General features: G+C 44.7%; 1 protein-coding gene across 1 annotated transcript; it reads right to left on the reverse strand.

The window, feature by feature from the left end:
* Nucleotides 1-5,127: 5,127 nt before the first annotated feature.
* On the reverse strand, nt 5,128-11,517 carry LOC130529643 (uncharacterized). The gene is made up of 2 exons (XM_057040088.1): nt 11,232-11,517; nt 5,128-5,660 (listed from the first exon to the last, which is right to left on the reverse strand). The coding sequence occupies exons 1-2, from the start codon at nt 11,401-11,403 to the stop codon at nt 5,128-5,130; spliced, it is 705 nt and encodes a 234-aa protein (XP_056896068.1). The 5' UTR covers nt 11,404-11,517.
* Nucleotides 11,518-14,715: the final 3,198 nt, after the last annotated feature.

The raw sequence follows: 14,715 nt of genomic DNA on the forward strand, positions 1-14,715 counted from the left end.
ATTATACCAGGGGGCACACCTCCTCTGATTTACTAGTATTTTCTGGGGGGCAACAGAATCAAGCGTGATTCTCAGTGAGGTTGCTGCACCTTCAGCAATAGTCAACCTCTGCAGGGCTAAGATTATAATGATTGATCCCAGGGATTGCTTCCTTAAACTTAGCTACAGCATTATCTGAAAGACATCTGCTATAGTAAGATAGTAAGACTCAAGTAATGAAATGAAGCCATTTCTAAAGCTGTCATTTATAACGTCCATATGGATATTAAAGTCTCCAATGATAATGACTTTGTCCGTTCTAAGGACCAAGTCAGATAAGAAATCAGAGAACTCAGACAGGAACTCTGAATGTGGCCCAGCAGGGGGCCAATATACAACTACAAACAGAAGTGGCTTTTCTGCCTTCCAGTTCAGATGGGTGATGCCAAGAGTCAGGCTTTTAAATGAACTGGAGCCATATTTTGGTCTAGGATTGATTAATAACTTGGAGTGATAGATTGCTGCCACTCCCCCTCCTCGACCAGTAACAAGAGGAATATGATAATTAAGATGGGTAGGAGGAGTAGATTCATTTAAGCTAACATACTCCTCCTCCTGAAGCCAGGTCTCAGTAAGACAAAATAAATCAATGTGATGATCCGCTATCAAGTCGTGCACTAACAGGGATTTACACAAAAGATATCTAATATTTAACAGTCCACACTTAATTGTGATATTAGTTCCTCCAACTTGTGCTTTGGTATTAATTTTAATAAGATGATGGTGATTGGCCGCTCCCCTGCTCTGTGCTTGGTGAACTTTTAACCGTGGAACAGAGACTACCTCTATAGTGTTAAACATGTTATTGTTGGTGGGTGAGGGTTCTATGGAAGCAGCAGAGAGGTGTGTAAGACAGCTCTGCATCCTGGTCTGGACCCTGGATTGTCAGGTCACTTTGGGTCTAATAAAATTAGCCAAATTACTAGAAATGAGAGAGGCACCATGCCGTGTGGGATGGACACCGTCTCTCCTAATCAGACCAGGTTTTCCCCAAAAAGTGCTCCAATTGTCTATAAAGGCCACCTGGTTTTCGGGGCACCACCGTGACAGCCAGCGGCAAAGCGACGACATGCGGCTAAACATCTCATCGCTGGCCAGATTGGGGAGGGGACCAGAGAATGCTACGGAGTCCGACGTGAATAATAACTTTACCAAATTTACGTTTACGTCTCGCCAGCAGCCGTAAATTTGCTTCTCTGTCGCCCGCTCTGGCCCCTGGAATGCACTTGACTATGGTCGCTGGAGTCGGCTTCACGTAGCGCAAAACAGAGTCGCCAATTACCAGGGTCGGTTTCTCAACGGGTGTGTCACCGAGTGGGGAAAAACGGTTAGCCACGGGAAACGGGTGGTGGTGCAACGTTCGGCCTTTGTTTTGGGCTACGCTTCCTGCGAACCGTCTGCTCCGGCTGCTGCCGGGGGACCGCTAGCTGAAGCTACGCTAGGCGGCTCCGCAGCAGCTAGCTTCTCCTGGCTACCTGACGCAACTCCAGCTAACTCCAAGCTCGCCTCGATAGCCGTAAATAAACTACACTTTCTACACCTATTCCCTTCACTAAGGGAGGCAGAGGAGTAACTAAACATTTCACACAGGAAGTGATGCAATACGTTACCAGGAAGCAAGACCATAACAGCAAACCACGCCCAAGCAATCTGCAAAAAAACTCAACTTCCACCATTCCATGGATGTGTGGAGGAGGATGCACGCAGACAGCAGGTAATACACTTGGTCCCGCCTAGGTGACGGTAGGATCTCCTCGGCCAGACTTGACCGTTTTTATTGTTTTAGGCATCACTTCATTGGTTTTAGGCAGTGTAACATCATGCCAGTTGTATCCAAGATAGTTTTTTCTGTCAACTGGACTGGGTATCTTCTCTTGAAGACGTTTCGCCTTCTATCCAGAAGGCTTCTTCAGTTTTGAAATCGCTGGGGACCGAGCTTGAAAATATATAGCCCCTGTGGACCATTTGCATGCTAATGATCTGGGTGGTCACCTGAGAGTCGTTAGCAGGGTCGTTGGTCGGGTCGTTCACCTAGTTTCCGTTGAGGTGTCTCCCCTTTGTCTGCTGCATCACATGGTGGTGAGTCACTGGGTCTCCTGGAATGGTGTGAATGTTTGTTTTGCTCTTGGAAGGAGTGGAGGACTGCATTGTATGAGGTCGGGTTTCTCCTGCGGTTCTGGCTCGATCTGGAGAGAAAAGCTTGAAGACATGTAGTTAAATATTTTAACCATTACCTTGGGGTGTACCTCCGCTCTTTCAGTCATGGGGTGTCCAGGTCTTGGGAAGGGCCTTCCATGGTGGAGTTCGAATGGTGTAAACCCAGTGGCTCTGTTCACAGTGTGTCTAATTGTCATGAGGGCCAATGGAAGCGCCTCAACCCAAATTAGTCCCGTTTCCTTCATGATTTTAGCCAATTTGGTCTTTATGTTAGAGTTCATTCGTTCCACCTTCCCTTGTGATTGAGGGTGGTAAACCGTGCCAAATTTGTGCTTAATTCCCATTGCAATCTCTACTTCTCTCAGGTGTTTGTTCTTAAAATGAGATCCGTTGTCGGACCGTATTATTCTAGGGAACCCGTGTGTTGGTATAAAATGGTTCAGCAGTGCTTTCTTTACTGCTGCTGCATCCTCCTTACCAGTAGGATACGCCTCGGGCCATCCAGAGCAGGCATCTACTATGACCAATAAATAGCGCTTGCCCATTGCCCGGTCTCCCATATCAGTAAAATCCATAATTATCTCTGCTCCTGGGGCCCTCACTGGGAACGCCCCCCTTCTCAGTCCTAAAAGCGGATTTTGGATTAAATTGGTTACAAATGTCACACTTCGTTCTAATTTGTTCAATCATTTTGTGCAGATCGGGGTGCCACATATTTACACAAAGCCTTTTCATGGCATCCACCCCCACATGCACTGGACCATGGGCCTCTTCACACATTTGGGCCAGGAATCTGTTCGGAACCACCAGCTGCCCCTTGGGGCCTTTCCACAGAGAACATTGTCCTTTCTCCTCTGTCCCGATCTCCTCCACTGTAGCCCCGTGCTCCTCCCATTGTTGTTGTTCTGTCCATTCTGCCTGCGCTTGTGCGTGCCCCCACTCTTCGAGTGTACGGGGTCTTAAGTCCTCCATTTGTTCAGTCTCCACTGACTTAAGCAATAGGAAACTTCCTTTACCTACACGTTTCTTGTGACCTTCATTTAGGAAAGAGTAGACAAACAATTCTGAATCAATGAACTACGTGATTTTTTTTCTTTACGTGAAGAGAAAACTAAAATCACTGCAAGAAACCTTCGAGCACTGTGTCTCAGTTCATAAGGAAGGGCCCCAATCAGCCTTGTGTCATGTGTATTTGTACCACAGCATGGGGGTCAACTCCTTCTGCCAACAGAACTCTATCTTGATGCATTCCTTTCCCTTATCTGGTCTTGATCCTCTCAAATAAGCCCCAAGAACTCACAATCTCACATACCTCCCAACAGTCTTCCATTTAAAGCATTGTGATAAACCCAGTACACACAATAATTCTGAACACAATAATCAATTCTCCCAAAACTCACACATGACTATATTTAAAATGACTGAGTTGAGTTCTGACAGGAACTAGCCAGAGCCCACATGACTCCTGGAGGTGTCAGCAGGAGGCTGCAGGAGGTAAATGGAGCCCACAGCTTTCATGATTGATGCCTAAAACAGTGGAAGAGCAGCTGCACCTGCAGACATCAGGGAGCCACTTCACCTGTTCAAAACAGAAGGTTCTCACTGCCTCCAGCCAACACCTGCTGAGCACCGCATGCTCAGACTGCTGACATCTAGATTTTCTCAAATGCTTTTCTATTATGACTCATTTCACTTATTTTTCATTTTGAGTTGATAAAAAGACTCAAAAAGACTGTCTTACAGGTTTGTTGCATAGTAACAAAGTTTATTATCAGGACAAAAGGGTGAACTGATAATACAGAACATCTGGCAGGAATCTCAAATTAAAGCTGTCAGACTCTTCTCACTGAGATGAAGAAGCTGCATCAATATCTGAACTCTCTTGTTGACAAATCTGGATGTTTTTGCCCGTGTGGGTGCTCATGTGCAGCACTAACTCACAATTCTGGGTGAAAGTTTCCCCACATGTTTTACACACATATGGTCTCTCACCTTTGTGAATTCTCATGTGGACATTTAATGCAGAAATTTGTTTGAAGGCTTTTCCACATATTTTACACAAATATGGTCTCTCACCTGTGTGAACTCGCATGTGGACATTTAATGAAGTACTATCTATAAAGGCTTTCCCACATGTTTTACACACAAATGGTCTCTCACCTGTGTGAATTTTCATGTGGACATTTAATCCAGAATTTTGTTTGAAGGTTTTTCCACATGTTTCACACACAAATGGTCTCTCACCTTTGTGAATTTTCATGTGGACATTTAATGCAGAATTTTGTTTGAAGGCTTTTCCACATATTTTACACAAATATGGTCTCTCACCTGTGTGAACTCGCATGTGGACATTTAATGAAGTACTATCTATAAAGGCTTTCCCACATGTTTTACACACAAATAGTCTCTCACCTGTGTGATCTCTTAAGTGAAACTTTAATTCATCATTTTGTTTAAAGGTCTCCCCACATGTTTTATACACAAGTGGTTTCTCACCTGTGTGAACACTTAAGTGGACCTTTAAGTGATAATTTCGTATAAAGGTCTTCCCACATGTTTGACAGACATATGGTCTTTCACCTGTGTGAATTCTCAGGTGGTTCTTTAATTTATCATTTTGTGTAAAGGCCTTCCCACATGTTTGACAGACATATGGCCTCTCACCTGTGTGAATTCTCTTGTGGAGATAAAATGAAGAATATTGTTTAAAGGTTTTCCCACATGTTTTACACGCATATGGTCTCTCGCCTGTGTGAACTCTAAGGTGTTGCTTCAGTGATTTTGACAGTTTGAAATCTTTCCCACATGTTTGACAGATAAACAGTTTGGTTGCCGTTTCCTTAATTTTGTTGGCTGATGAGAAACAACCCTCTCCGGAATCTTTCCCACATGCTGAGCCAAGGTGTTGGTATTGAATAATGGAATGTCCTTTCATGTCTGTCTGACCTTTCCCTGTTGTTCACCTGTGTTACATGCAGAAGATTTAGCACCTGTGTCTGTATCACAGTCCACTGCTGACTCTGCTGGGCTGTTTACATTCCCAGTCTGACATTTAGGATGGTTCTGCCTCATGGTTTGTTTTGGCTCTTCAGCTCTGGTCCACCTGGAGTCTTCGCTGGTCCTGTTTTCTTCATCTTTGCTCTCAGATATATGAGGACTGTAGGAGAGCAGCTGCAGGTCACAGTCTGGATCTGGAACTGTTGTTTTCACCTCAGGCTTTTCCGGGCTCTGATCAGGATTCAAGCCCAGTTCACTGTCTTCACCTTGCTCATGCATGGTCACCATTAAGGTGTCCATCTCCTGCTTCACAATCAGCGACTCTTCGTCCTGATAACAGCAGGATTCCTCCTGCTCCTCTTTGATTTGTGGAGGCTTTGAGTCCTCCTGGTCCAGACTGCAGCTCCTATCCTGATGCTGGTAATTATCCTCTTCCTCCTTCCACAAAGGTTGCTGCTGTGAAAGCTCTAGAAATGCAGGAGAAATCATCAAGAATGGAAAGAAGCATGTGAGTAAAAGCAATAGGTTTAGGGACAACTGATTAAAGGGCAGTTTTTACCAACCAAAGAGCCACAACAACGGGCAGCTCACAATATCAATGGTCAAACCTCCAGCCTGTGAATTTCTGCATCTCTTCTCCAAACATCTGAAGCATCAGTCACCTCTGAAAGAGTAAATCTGAGGCTGCCATCTTTTTAACACATGTTACGAGAGAAAAACATCAGTCCACATCAGCACATGGCTAATGTGACATCAGTGAAGATGTTTACGTGGACAAAACAGAGCTAGAACAGCAGTGTTTAAAGAAAAGGCTTGTTTACTTCACATTGAAAAACAGAAGACAAAGACTCCAGCGGAACACAGCACAGTTGGTAATAAAGGCTTCCAGTGCTGAGGGAGAAGACCCTGCTCTGAGCTAGGAGCTAAAAGAGTCATAGCCACTAAAGTCAGACCATGAAAAAATCCCCAACTCTGCATGCAATAGAAAAAAGGTCATAAGAACCTGGTGATCAAATTAAGTCTTGATTTGATTTTTTTCCACTTCAATTCATCTTTGTTTATCAGTGTCTGTTAAAATCAAAATTGTCTCTAGGTCCTTTACAGAATCCCAAAGCCTGACCCCCAACAAGCAGAGGCAAGAAAAACTCCCCTTTAACAGGAAGAAACCTTGAGCAGAACCAGGCTCATACGGGGGGACTCTCCTGCTGATGGCAGGCTGGGCAGAGAGGGAGGAGAAGGGGGAGGACAGGTAGAGGAGAGAATAGGTAGAGATCATGCAAATACATTAATGACACTGAGCTGGGGCTGCGCAGTGTATTAATATTAATATGTGCGACAATCACATCACAGACCAGTCCTTGTCGTGCCACAAGTCGGGAAAAACTAGCTCTGTTTGCTTCAGTCTTGTCCACAGCCATATAATGAGTGTGCATGCCACCAAAACTACACTTGGAAGCTGACACGGTCATCTGCAGGAGCAGCAGCAGCGGCTGCTTTGTGATTGGTGACATGAGCAGCAATAACCTCTGCTGCTCTAAAACAACTAATTTGGCCAGATTGTCAAAAGTATCTACCTGTAGTTTAAAAACAGTACACAGCTCTGAAAGTGTGGATTCAAATCCCAGGTGTCTGCCATCACTTTTCTTCTATGTCCAGAATTGTTGCCTGTGAGCCTCAGGAACCAACTCGTAGGTCTTTAACAGAGCTGATTTTACAGCCTTGCTACAATCAGAAACAGGCAAGAATGAACAGACCTGGATAAATCTTTGAATACATACAAGCGTCTTAATCAAAGAGAAAGTAGGAAAAGGTTTCTGTTTCAGTATGTGAAAACATGGCTGCTTTAATTTTCAGACTATTGAGCGCACGTGAATAGAAGCCGCACCTGAGGGCGTGTGCAAGATGTTTAAAATGACAGTTCAAAATCAAAACTAGTGTCTTCTTTGGTGCATAATTTTTCCCCACATGCCTGTCTCACTTTTTACTGCTAGGGAGTGCCCCCAGTGGCCGTTAGCCTGTAAAACTCTATGAATTAACCGCACTGTCGTGTAGGCTGCAGGATTAAAATCAAGGGAAAAAAATAGTGGCTTATCGTATAAAAAATTCCGATAGTTAATCGTTATTTCATGTGTATATTTTAATTTTGGTAGAAGGCTACATAAAATGCTTGTTAGTTCACACAATAGACATATTTAACATACAGTATGTAAGATGTATTTGTAATGAAAGCCATCATGGCGCGCCTCACTCCACTACAGGATGGGTCACACATGAATCTGCAGGCAGGCTCGGTCCAGTTGCTGTGATGCGTGTTCACAACATCACTATGCCAGAACGTCTCTTTCACAGTGTTAGCTTATTGACCTCAGTGCTGCTTTTGATCCAGTTGATCACAGCATCCTGTTACATAGACTGGAACATGTGATTGGGATTAAAGGGACAGCACTAGACTGGTTTAGATCATATTTATCAGATAGACACCAGTTTGCTCATGTCCATGGTGTTCCCTCCTCATACAGTAGGGTTAGCCATGGAGTTCCTCAAGGTTCTGTACTTGGACCAGTCCTCTTCACCTTGTACATGCTTCCCTTAGGGAACATTATTCGGCAGCATGGGATAAATTTTCATTGTTATGCTGATGACACTCAGCTTTATTTATCCATGAAACCAGAGGAGACAGAGAAGTTAGTGAAGCTTCAGACCTGTCTTAAAGACATAAAGTCCTGGATGTCTTCAAATTTCCTCCTCCTTAACTCAGGAAAAACTGAGGTCATGGTGTTTGGTCCTGAACCTCTCAGGGATAGATTAGATCACACTATCACTCTAGATGGTATCTGCCTTTTTTCACCTGAGGAACATCACAAGGATCAGGAAGCTACTGACGCGCCATGATGCTGAATAGTCCATGCATTTGTTACTTCGAGGCTGGACTATTGTAATTCTTTATTATCAGGGTGTCCAAATAACTCTTTAAGAAGCCTCCAGTTGATCCAAAATGCTGCAGCCAGAGTTCTGACAGGTATTGACAAAAGAGATAACATTACTCCTGTATTGGCAGCCTGTTTAGAATATCTTTTAAAATCCTTCTTTTGACCTACAAGGTCCTCAGAGGCCTAGCTCCATCCTACCTGGAGGAGCTAGTGACACCTTACCAGCCCAATAGACCGCTCCCCTCTCAGAATGCTGGTCTACTTGTGGTTCCCATAGTTTCTAGGAGTAGAATGGGGGGCCGAGCATTTAGCTACCAGTCCCCCCTGCTATGGAACCAGCTCCCTGTCCAGGTGTGGGAGGCTGACTCCATCTCTACTTTTAAAATTAGGCTTAAAACCTTCCTCTTTGAAAAAGCTGATTGTCACTAATTCCGGAGTACCAGTTACTATCATAGACAAATTATCATACTTAGGGGGTCGTCTAATCATTAGGTCACATTTTAGCTATGGTGCTATAGGCCAAGGCTGCCGGGGTCCAGAAACATGATCACCTGACAGGCCTCTGCCACCCCACTGGGTCATGGTTTCCTCTCCTCTCCTCCTCACCAAGTAGACTAGTAATGTTATTTCTTGTGTATTTTTTCTGCTTCTCCTCCCCCCTTCTGTATTCATCTACAGGTATTGCCGCCTTCAGAGCTGCATACTGACCTCCGACCCCGCTGACCCACTCAACTTGAACCTTCCCTAACTTATTATGATGTATTTCTGTATGTATTGTATTGTATGATCTATGCCTATTCTCTCCTCTCCTACCTATTCTCTCTTCTACCTGTCCTCGCCCCCTTCTCCACTCTCTCAGCAGGAGGGCCCCCCTACATGAGCCTGGTCCTGCTCAAGGTTTCTTCTTGTTAAAGGGGAGTTTTTCCTTGCCACTGTTGCATGTTTGGGGTCAGGCCAAACAAGGGTGATTGTGTTATGTTTTTTTATGGGTGAAAATAATTAAATAGACTTGGCCGCTCTCGCCCGCAACCAGGTTGTATTTATTATGCGACTTTATGACGTCATTTAGCGTGTGCCATGGTAGTGTACGAAAACAAATTTAAAATTCAATTTCCTACATAGTACAGGGAGTGCAGAATTTTTAGGCAAGTTGTAATTTTGAGGATTAATTTTATTATTGAACAACAGCCATGTTCTTAATGAACCCAAAAGACTCATTAATATCAAAGCTGAATATTTTTGGGAGTTGGAGTGGGGCTTTTTTAGTTTTAGCTATTTTAGGAGGATATCTGTGTGCAGGTGACTATTACTTTGTGCATAATTATTAGGCAACTTAACAAAAAACGAATATATACCCATTTCAATTATTTATTTTCACCAGGGAAACCAATATAACAGCTCAACAATCACAAATATACATTTCTGACATTCAAAAACAAATCAGTGACCAATATAGCCACCTTTCTTTGCAAACACACTCAAAAGCCTGCCATCCATGGATTCTGTCGGTGTTTTGATCTGTTCACGATCAACATTGCGTGCAGCAGCAACCACAGCCTCCCAGACACTGTTTTCCCTCCTTGTAAATCTCACATTTGATGAGGGACCATAGGTTCTCTGTGGGGTTCAGATCAGGTGAACAAGGAGGCCATGTCATTAGTTTTTCTTCTTTTAGGCCCTTTCTTGCCAGCCAGGCTGTGGAGTACTTGGATGCGTGTGATGGAGCATTGTCCTGCATGAAAATCATGTTTTTCTTGAAGGATGCAGACTTCTTCCTGTACCACTGCTAAAAGAAGGTGTCTCTCTGGGAGTTGAGCTTTAATCCATCCTCAACCCGAAAAGGACCCACAAGCTCATCTTTGATGATACCAGCCCATATCAGTACCCCACCTCCACCTTGCTGGCGTCTGAGTCGGACTGGAGCTCTCTGCCCTTTACCGATCCAGCCACGGGCCCATCCGTCTGGCCCATCAAGACTCACTCTCATTTCATCAGTCCATAAAACCCTAGAAAAATCAGTCTTGAGATATTTCTTGGCCCAGTCTTGACTTTTCAGCTTGTGTCTTGTTCAGTGGTGGTCATTTTTTAGCCTTTCTTACCTTGGCCATGTCTCTGAGTATTGCTCACTTGTGCTTTTGGGCACTCCAGTGATGTTGCAGCTCTGAAATATGGCAAAACTGGTGGCAAGTGGCATCTTGGCAGCTGCACGCTTGACTTTTCTCAGTTCATGGGCAGTTATTTTGCGCCTTGGTTTTTCCACACGCTTCTTGCGACCCTGTTGACTATTTTGAAGGAAACGCTTGATTGTTCGCTGATCATGCTTCAGAAGCTTGGCTATTTTAGGAGTGCTGCATCCCTCTGCAAGATATCTCACTATTTTTGACTTTTCGGAGCCTGTAAAGTCCCTCTTCTGACCCATTTTGCCAAAGGAAAGGAAGTTGCCTAATAATTATGCATACCTGATATGGGGTGTTGATGTCATGAGACCACACCACTTCTCATTACAGAGATGCACATCACCTGATATGCTTAATTGGTAGTGGGCTTTCGAGCCTATACAGCTTGGAGTAAGACAACGTGCATATAGAGGATGATGTGGTCAAAATACTCTTTTGCCTAATAATTCTGCACTCCCTGTATACTCAATCCAACTCCCCTATGAAGTGGGTAGTGAACATAGAACGAGTGTGTGGTTTCGAATACAGTGATGATCCATAAACTCTGTAAGCTACACAGACACAGAAGTGTCATGTGGTCGCTACTCTTTCAGATAAATGCAGCGCGCTCACCAAGGAACATTAGTATCAGCAGCTATGGCCTGTTACCCAGCAACATGTGTGCTGCTAACTCTTGTAGCTTTGCTATTGCTCCCAAACAACATGTGGAGTTGTGTCAATACTCTAAGCAAAGGAGACACATTTATTAGATTCACCATCACTAACATCGCCACCTACTGGCCTGACATGCTCACTACCTTTTCAGTCCTTAGAGGTTTACATTTAAATTGGTATAAATCAACATTTAGCAGCACATTTACGTTGCAGAAGCACTGCTTCAGTGTCACAATGAACATCCTTCCATATTTTGGGTTGATAAAGTCTTACATACCTGTCCTGTGTAACTTTATATGGGGTCTCCAAACACTTTCCACCAGTCTGCGCTGATAATCGAGCTCTTCTTCATATCCGTCGAGCTTTTGTTGAAACACTCGGAATATTTCTTCAGCAGCAACAGTCAGTCGCTCCATGACGAACGTCCTCAAACACTCAACAGAAGACATTCTTGTTGCTTCCACACCACAATACGGTCAAACATACAAAAACCTTCTGCTCAAAGCCGCTGTTTCCGATTCCTGCCGAATGTTACACATTAAAGTTCCGCAAAAATAACCGCGGGAGCATTGGTTCCGGTGTGCTGTGTGTTACCCTGGGGCAGTGCTTCTCCATTATTTTCTGTAACAATCTCACACACACACTCGTCGCCGCGACTATAAATAGTATCATTTGTCAATTAAATTGTTGTAAGTACACCTTTGCACAACACTGGATCCTCAACAAGGAAGAAAGAAAGAAAGATTTTTTTTTATTTTTACAAAAATACTTTATTTACAATTTGCACTGGGACATAAACACCATGTTGAAAACGCAGCACTGACAATAAATAAATAGAATCAACGAAACAGTTCCTCCACAAGGAGTTTTTCAATGTGCAATTGATTTAAACCATTAAAAGGGCCTTTTACAACATTCAAAAGGTACAGTGAGTCTCTCACACTGTCTCTCGCCCAGCACAGAAACGGGCACTGGTCCGACACAGCAAGATCCATCCTAGAGAGGAAAACGTTTAGGGCAACTGCTCCGTGTAGGTCCCCAGTCCTCTTCCTCCGTGGTGGCTCGTTAAGCACACTGGGGGGGGGCTCCATCCCTTCCCAGCCGGTCAGCCTACACGCTGTTGCTCCTGTTGGACAGACATCTGAGCTATTTCCTGGCTTTGCCCATATGCTTCTTCAGTCGAAAGATGTCAGGGTCGGTGAGGACCGATGCCGCCCTGTGTTTAATCCAATGGCTCATCGATTGGATGAAAAGTAGCTTGTCGGGGAAGTATTTCCCCAGATCAGGGCCCCTCAAACCTTTGGTCTGTGTTAAAAAAATTCTTGATCATACTTGGTGGGTACAAATCATTCCCCTGACCAGACAGTTCACTGCTGTCTGACATGTAATCATAGTCACTTGTGTCTGTGCCAGCGGCTGCATCCTCCAGCTGTCCACCTTTTTTGTCTCCATTGTCCTTCATGACATTTCTTTGCTTTCTTCGCCGCTTTGCAGGAACAGGCCACCATTCAGACCCCCCCCCCCCCGCTGCCCTCACTTGTACCCGCACCTCCCTCACCCAGCTCACCTGTGCTCACACCCACCTCACAGTGCTCACCTGTGCTCATTCCTCCCTCAACCAGCTCGCCAGCCACTAGCCACTAACCCTGGCATCCCACACTCCCCTGTCACCTGCCCCACTTCACCTACACACCGTTCAGCAGGTTGACCCAAGTCTCTCCTGCCTCACCCATCTCACCCATGCCCTCACCAGTCTTCCCCAGTTCATCAAACCCGCACACCACTTCAATTGCCACCCCAGGTAAATCCATTACCTTCCCCGCCTCGCCACTCTCGCCAGTCACCTCCACCACCACTTTGACATTCTCCCTCTCGCCACTTACCTCAGACACGCGCACACACTCACTCCTTTTTCCCTCCGCCTTCGACTCCATTTGCACTATGTCCGGAACATCGCGTCCGCGACCAGGCGGCTCGGACAAGCCCTGGCTAGATGTCCCTCTTCGCCGCAGTTGAAACATTTGAGGGCAGAGGAGATTGCAAGGAGGTTGTTGTTTAAAACCATGTGGACCTGTCTATGGTGAGACACCACGTGTCTCAACAAAGGCGACCTACACCCCGACAATACTTTTCTGATGGGGGACACCAGTTTCCCATGTCGGGACAGTTTTTTCGCCAGGAACTCATCACTGACGAACAGCGGCATGTTGGACAAAGTAATCCTCGCTGCCCGCTGCGTCAGCGGAGTCACCTGGACGAACTTCCCCCCACGGTGATCCCCGTCTCCACCAACCTGTTCGCCTGTTCCACCTTCTCTGGAAACAACACCATTGCCCTGTTCATGCGGGCGGCAGCTTTCACTGATCTGTGGCTGATTTCTTGGCCCACAGCCAGAGCCACCTCCACCACACTTTGACTCCGTGTCTCTTGCTCAACCCGGTCAAGTTGGCGTTCGCCGCCATGATGGCCGCAAGCGGTCAGCTGCCCCACACTCACACACGCACTCACTAAACTAATAAATGAATACGAAACACACAATAAATAAAAGAAAGAGAGAAAGAAAGAAAGAAAGAAAGAAAGAAAGAATTTTTTTTGATTTTTACACAAACACTTTATTGAAAAATTACACACCCTGTTGAAAACGCAGTACTGACAATAAAATAAATAGAATCAACAAAAACAGTTACTCCACAAGGAGTTGTTCAGTGTGCAATTGCTTTGAAAATGCCTTTTACAACATTCAAAAGTACAGTGAGTCTCTCACACTCACTGTATACACGGAATATTGTCTCTCGCCCGGAACAGAAACGAGCACTGGTCTGACACACAGAGATCCATCCTAGAGACGGAAACGGGGGCGGCTCATCACGCAGGCTCCAGGAAAATGAAAGAAAAGCAAGAAAGAAAGCTGAATGTTAGCAGGTTAAACCAAGAACTACTTTATTTTAGATTATAGAAACAATAACATTCACTACATTTTTAATTTCAATACTATATTTAAGAACTATTTTGTAATGTTACCATGTGCTTTTTGCATTCTTGCATTTCACATAAGAGGCACTTGTTGTCTTCTCTGGGGGGACAGATCTGGCATCGTTTCCTTTATTTTTCATCTGTGTCCACTGGATGTTGGTTTTAGGGGAATTAAGAATTAAGAGGTCTGTCCCACATCTTCAGAATTCACTGAGAAGTTCAGGCTTATTTCTTCTGGCTGTTCCCAACATGGTCAGCTTTCTCTTTCGAAGTTCATCTCTAAAGCGGTAGGATGTGAAGTATTAACACTTGATATTACGCCCGTGCAGCCCTTCACTCATCTCCTCATATGTGCCTCCAGGTCGCTTTCCAGGGAGTACTTTTGCACCACAGGTTGCCCATGTTTTGATGCTATACTTGACAGGCTTGTTGGGCATGTACTGTTGGACACAGTAACATGGGGATCAGGACTGTACAACAAAGGTAACATTTCAACCCATTTATCACACACATCTCTGATCACAGCTATTTTGTCTCTTTCATGTCGACCAGCTATGGTGTCTCAAAGCGGATCACACGCAATATCATGTGGAATGTCTCCAGAGATATCGTTGCCAGAAAGACTGGTCTTCCATTTTCTTCATTCCATAGACTTGCAGTTGCTTCTGCCTTTGATCTTTGACCTGTACACTCCTGCTAATAACAATACTCCAATATAAGCATGCTAGTCAGTCTGATTCAGTGGCTTCCATTTCTCTTGAAACACTCGTCTCCCCTCCAAGTTGGTC

This window comes from Takifugu flavidus, chromosome 8 (genome assembly GCF_003711565.1).
Source record: "Takifugu flavidus isolate HTHZ2018 chromosome 8, ASM371156v2, whole genome shotgun sequence".
Lineage (NCBI taxonomy): Eukaryota > Metazoa > Chordata > Actinopteri > Tetraodontiformes > Tetraodontidae > Takifugu > Takifugu flavidus.

Excerpts from the sequence above, each read along its gene's own strand:
- LOC130529643 (XM_057040088.1), bottom strand. The coding sequence starts at position 11,403 with ATGTCTTCTGTTGAGTGTTTGAGGACGTTCGTCATGGAGCGACTGACT. Across the intron at positions 5,661-11,231 it reads TATAAAGTTACACAGGACAG|AGCTTTCACAGCAGCAACCT; the intron begins GTATGTAAGACT and ends CTGCATTTCTAG.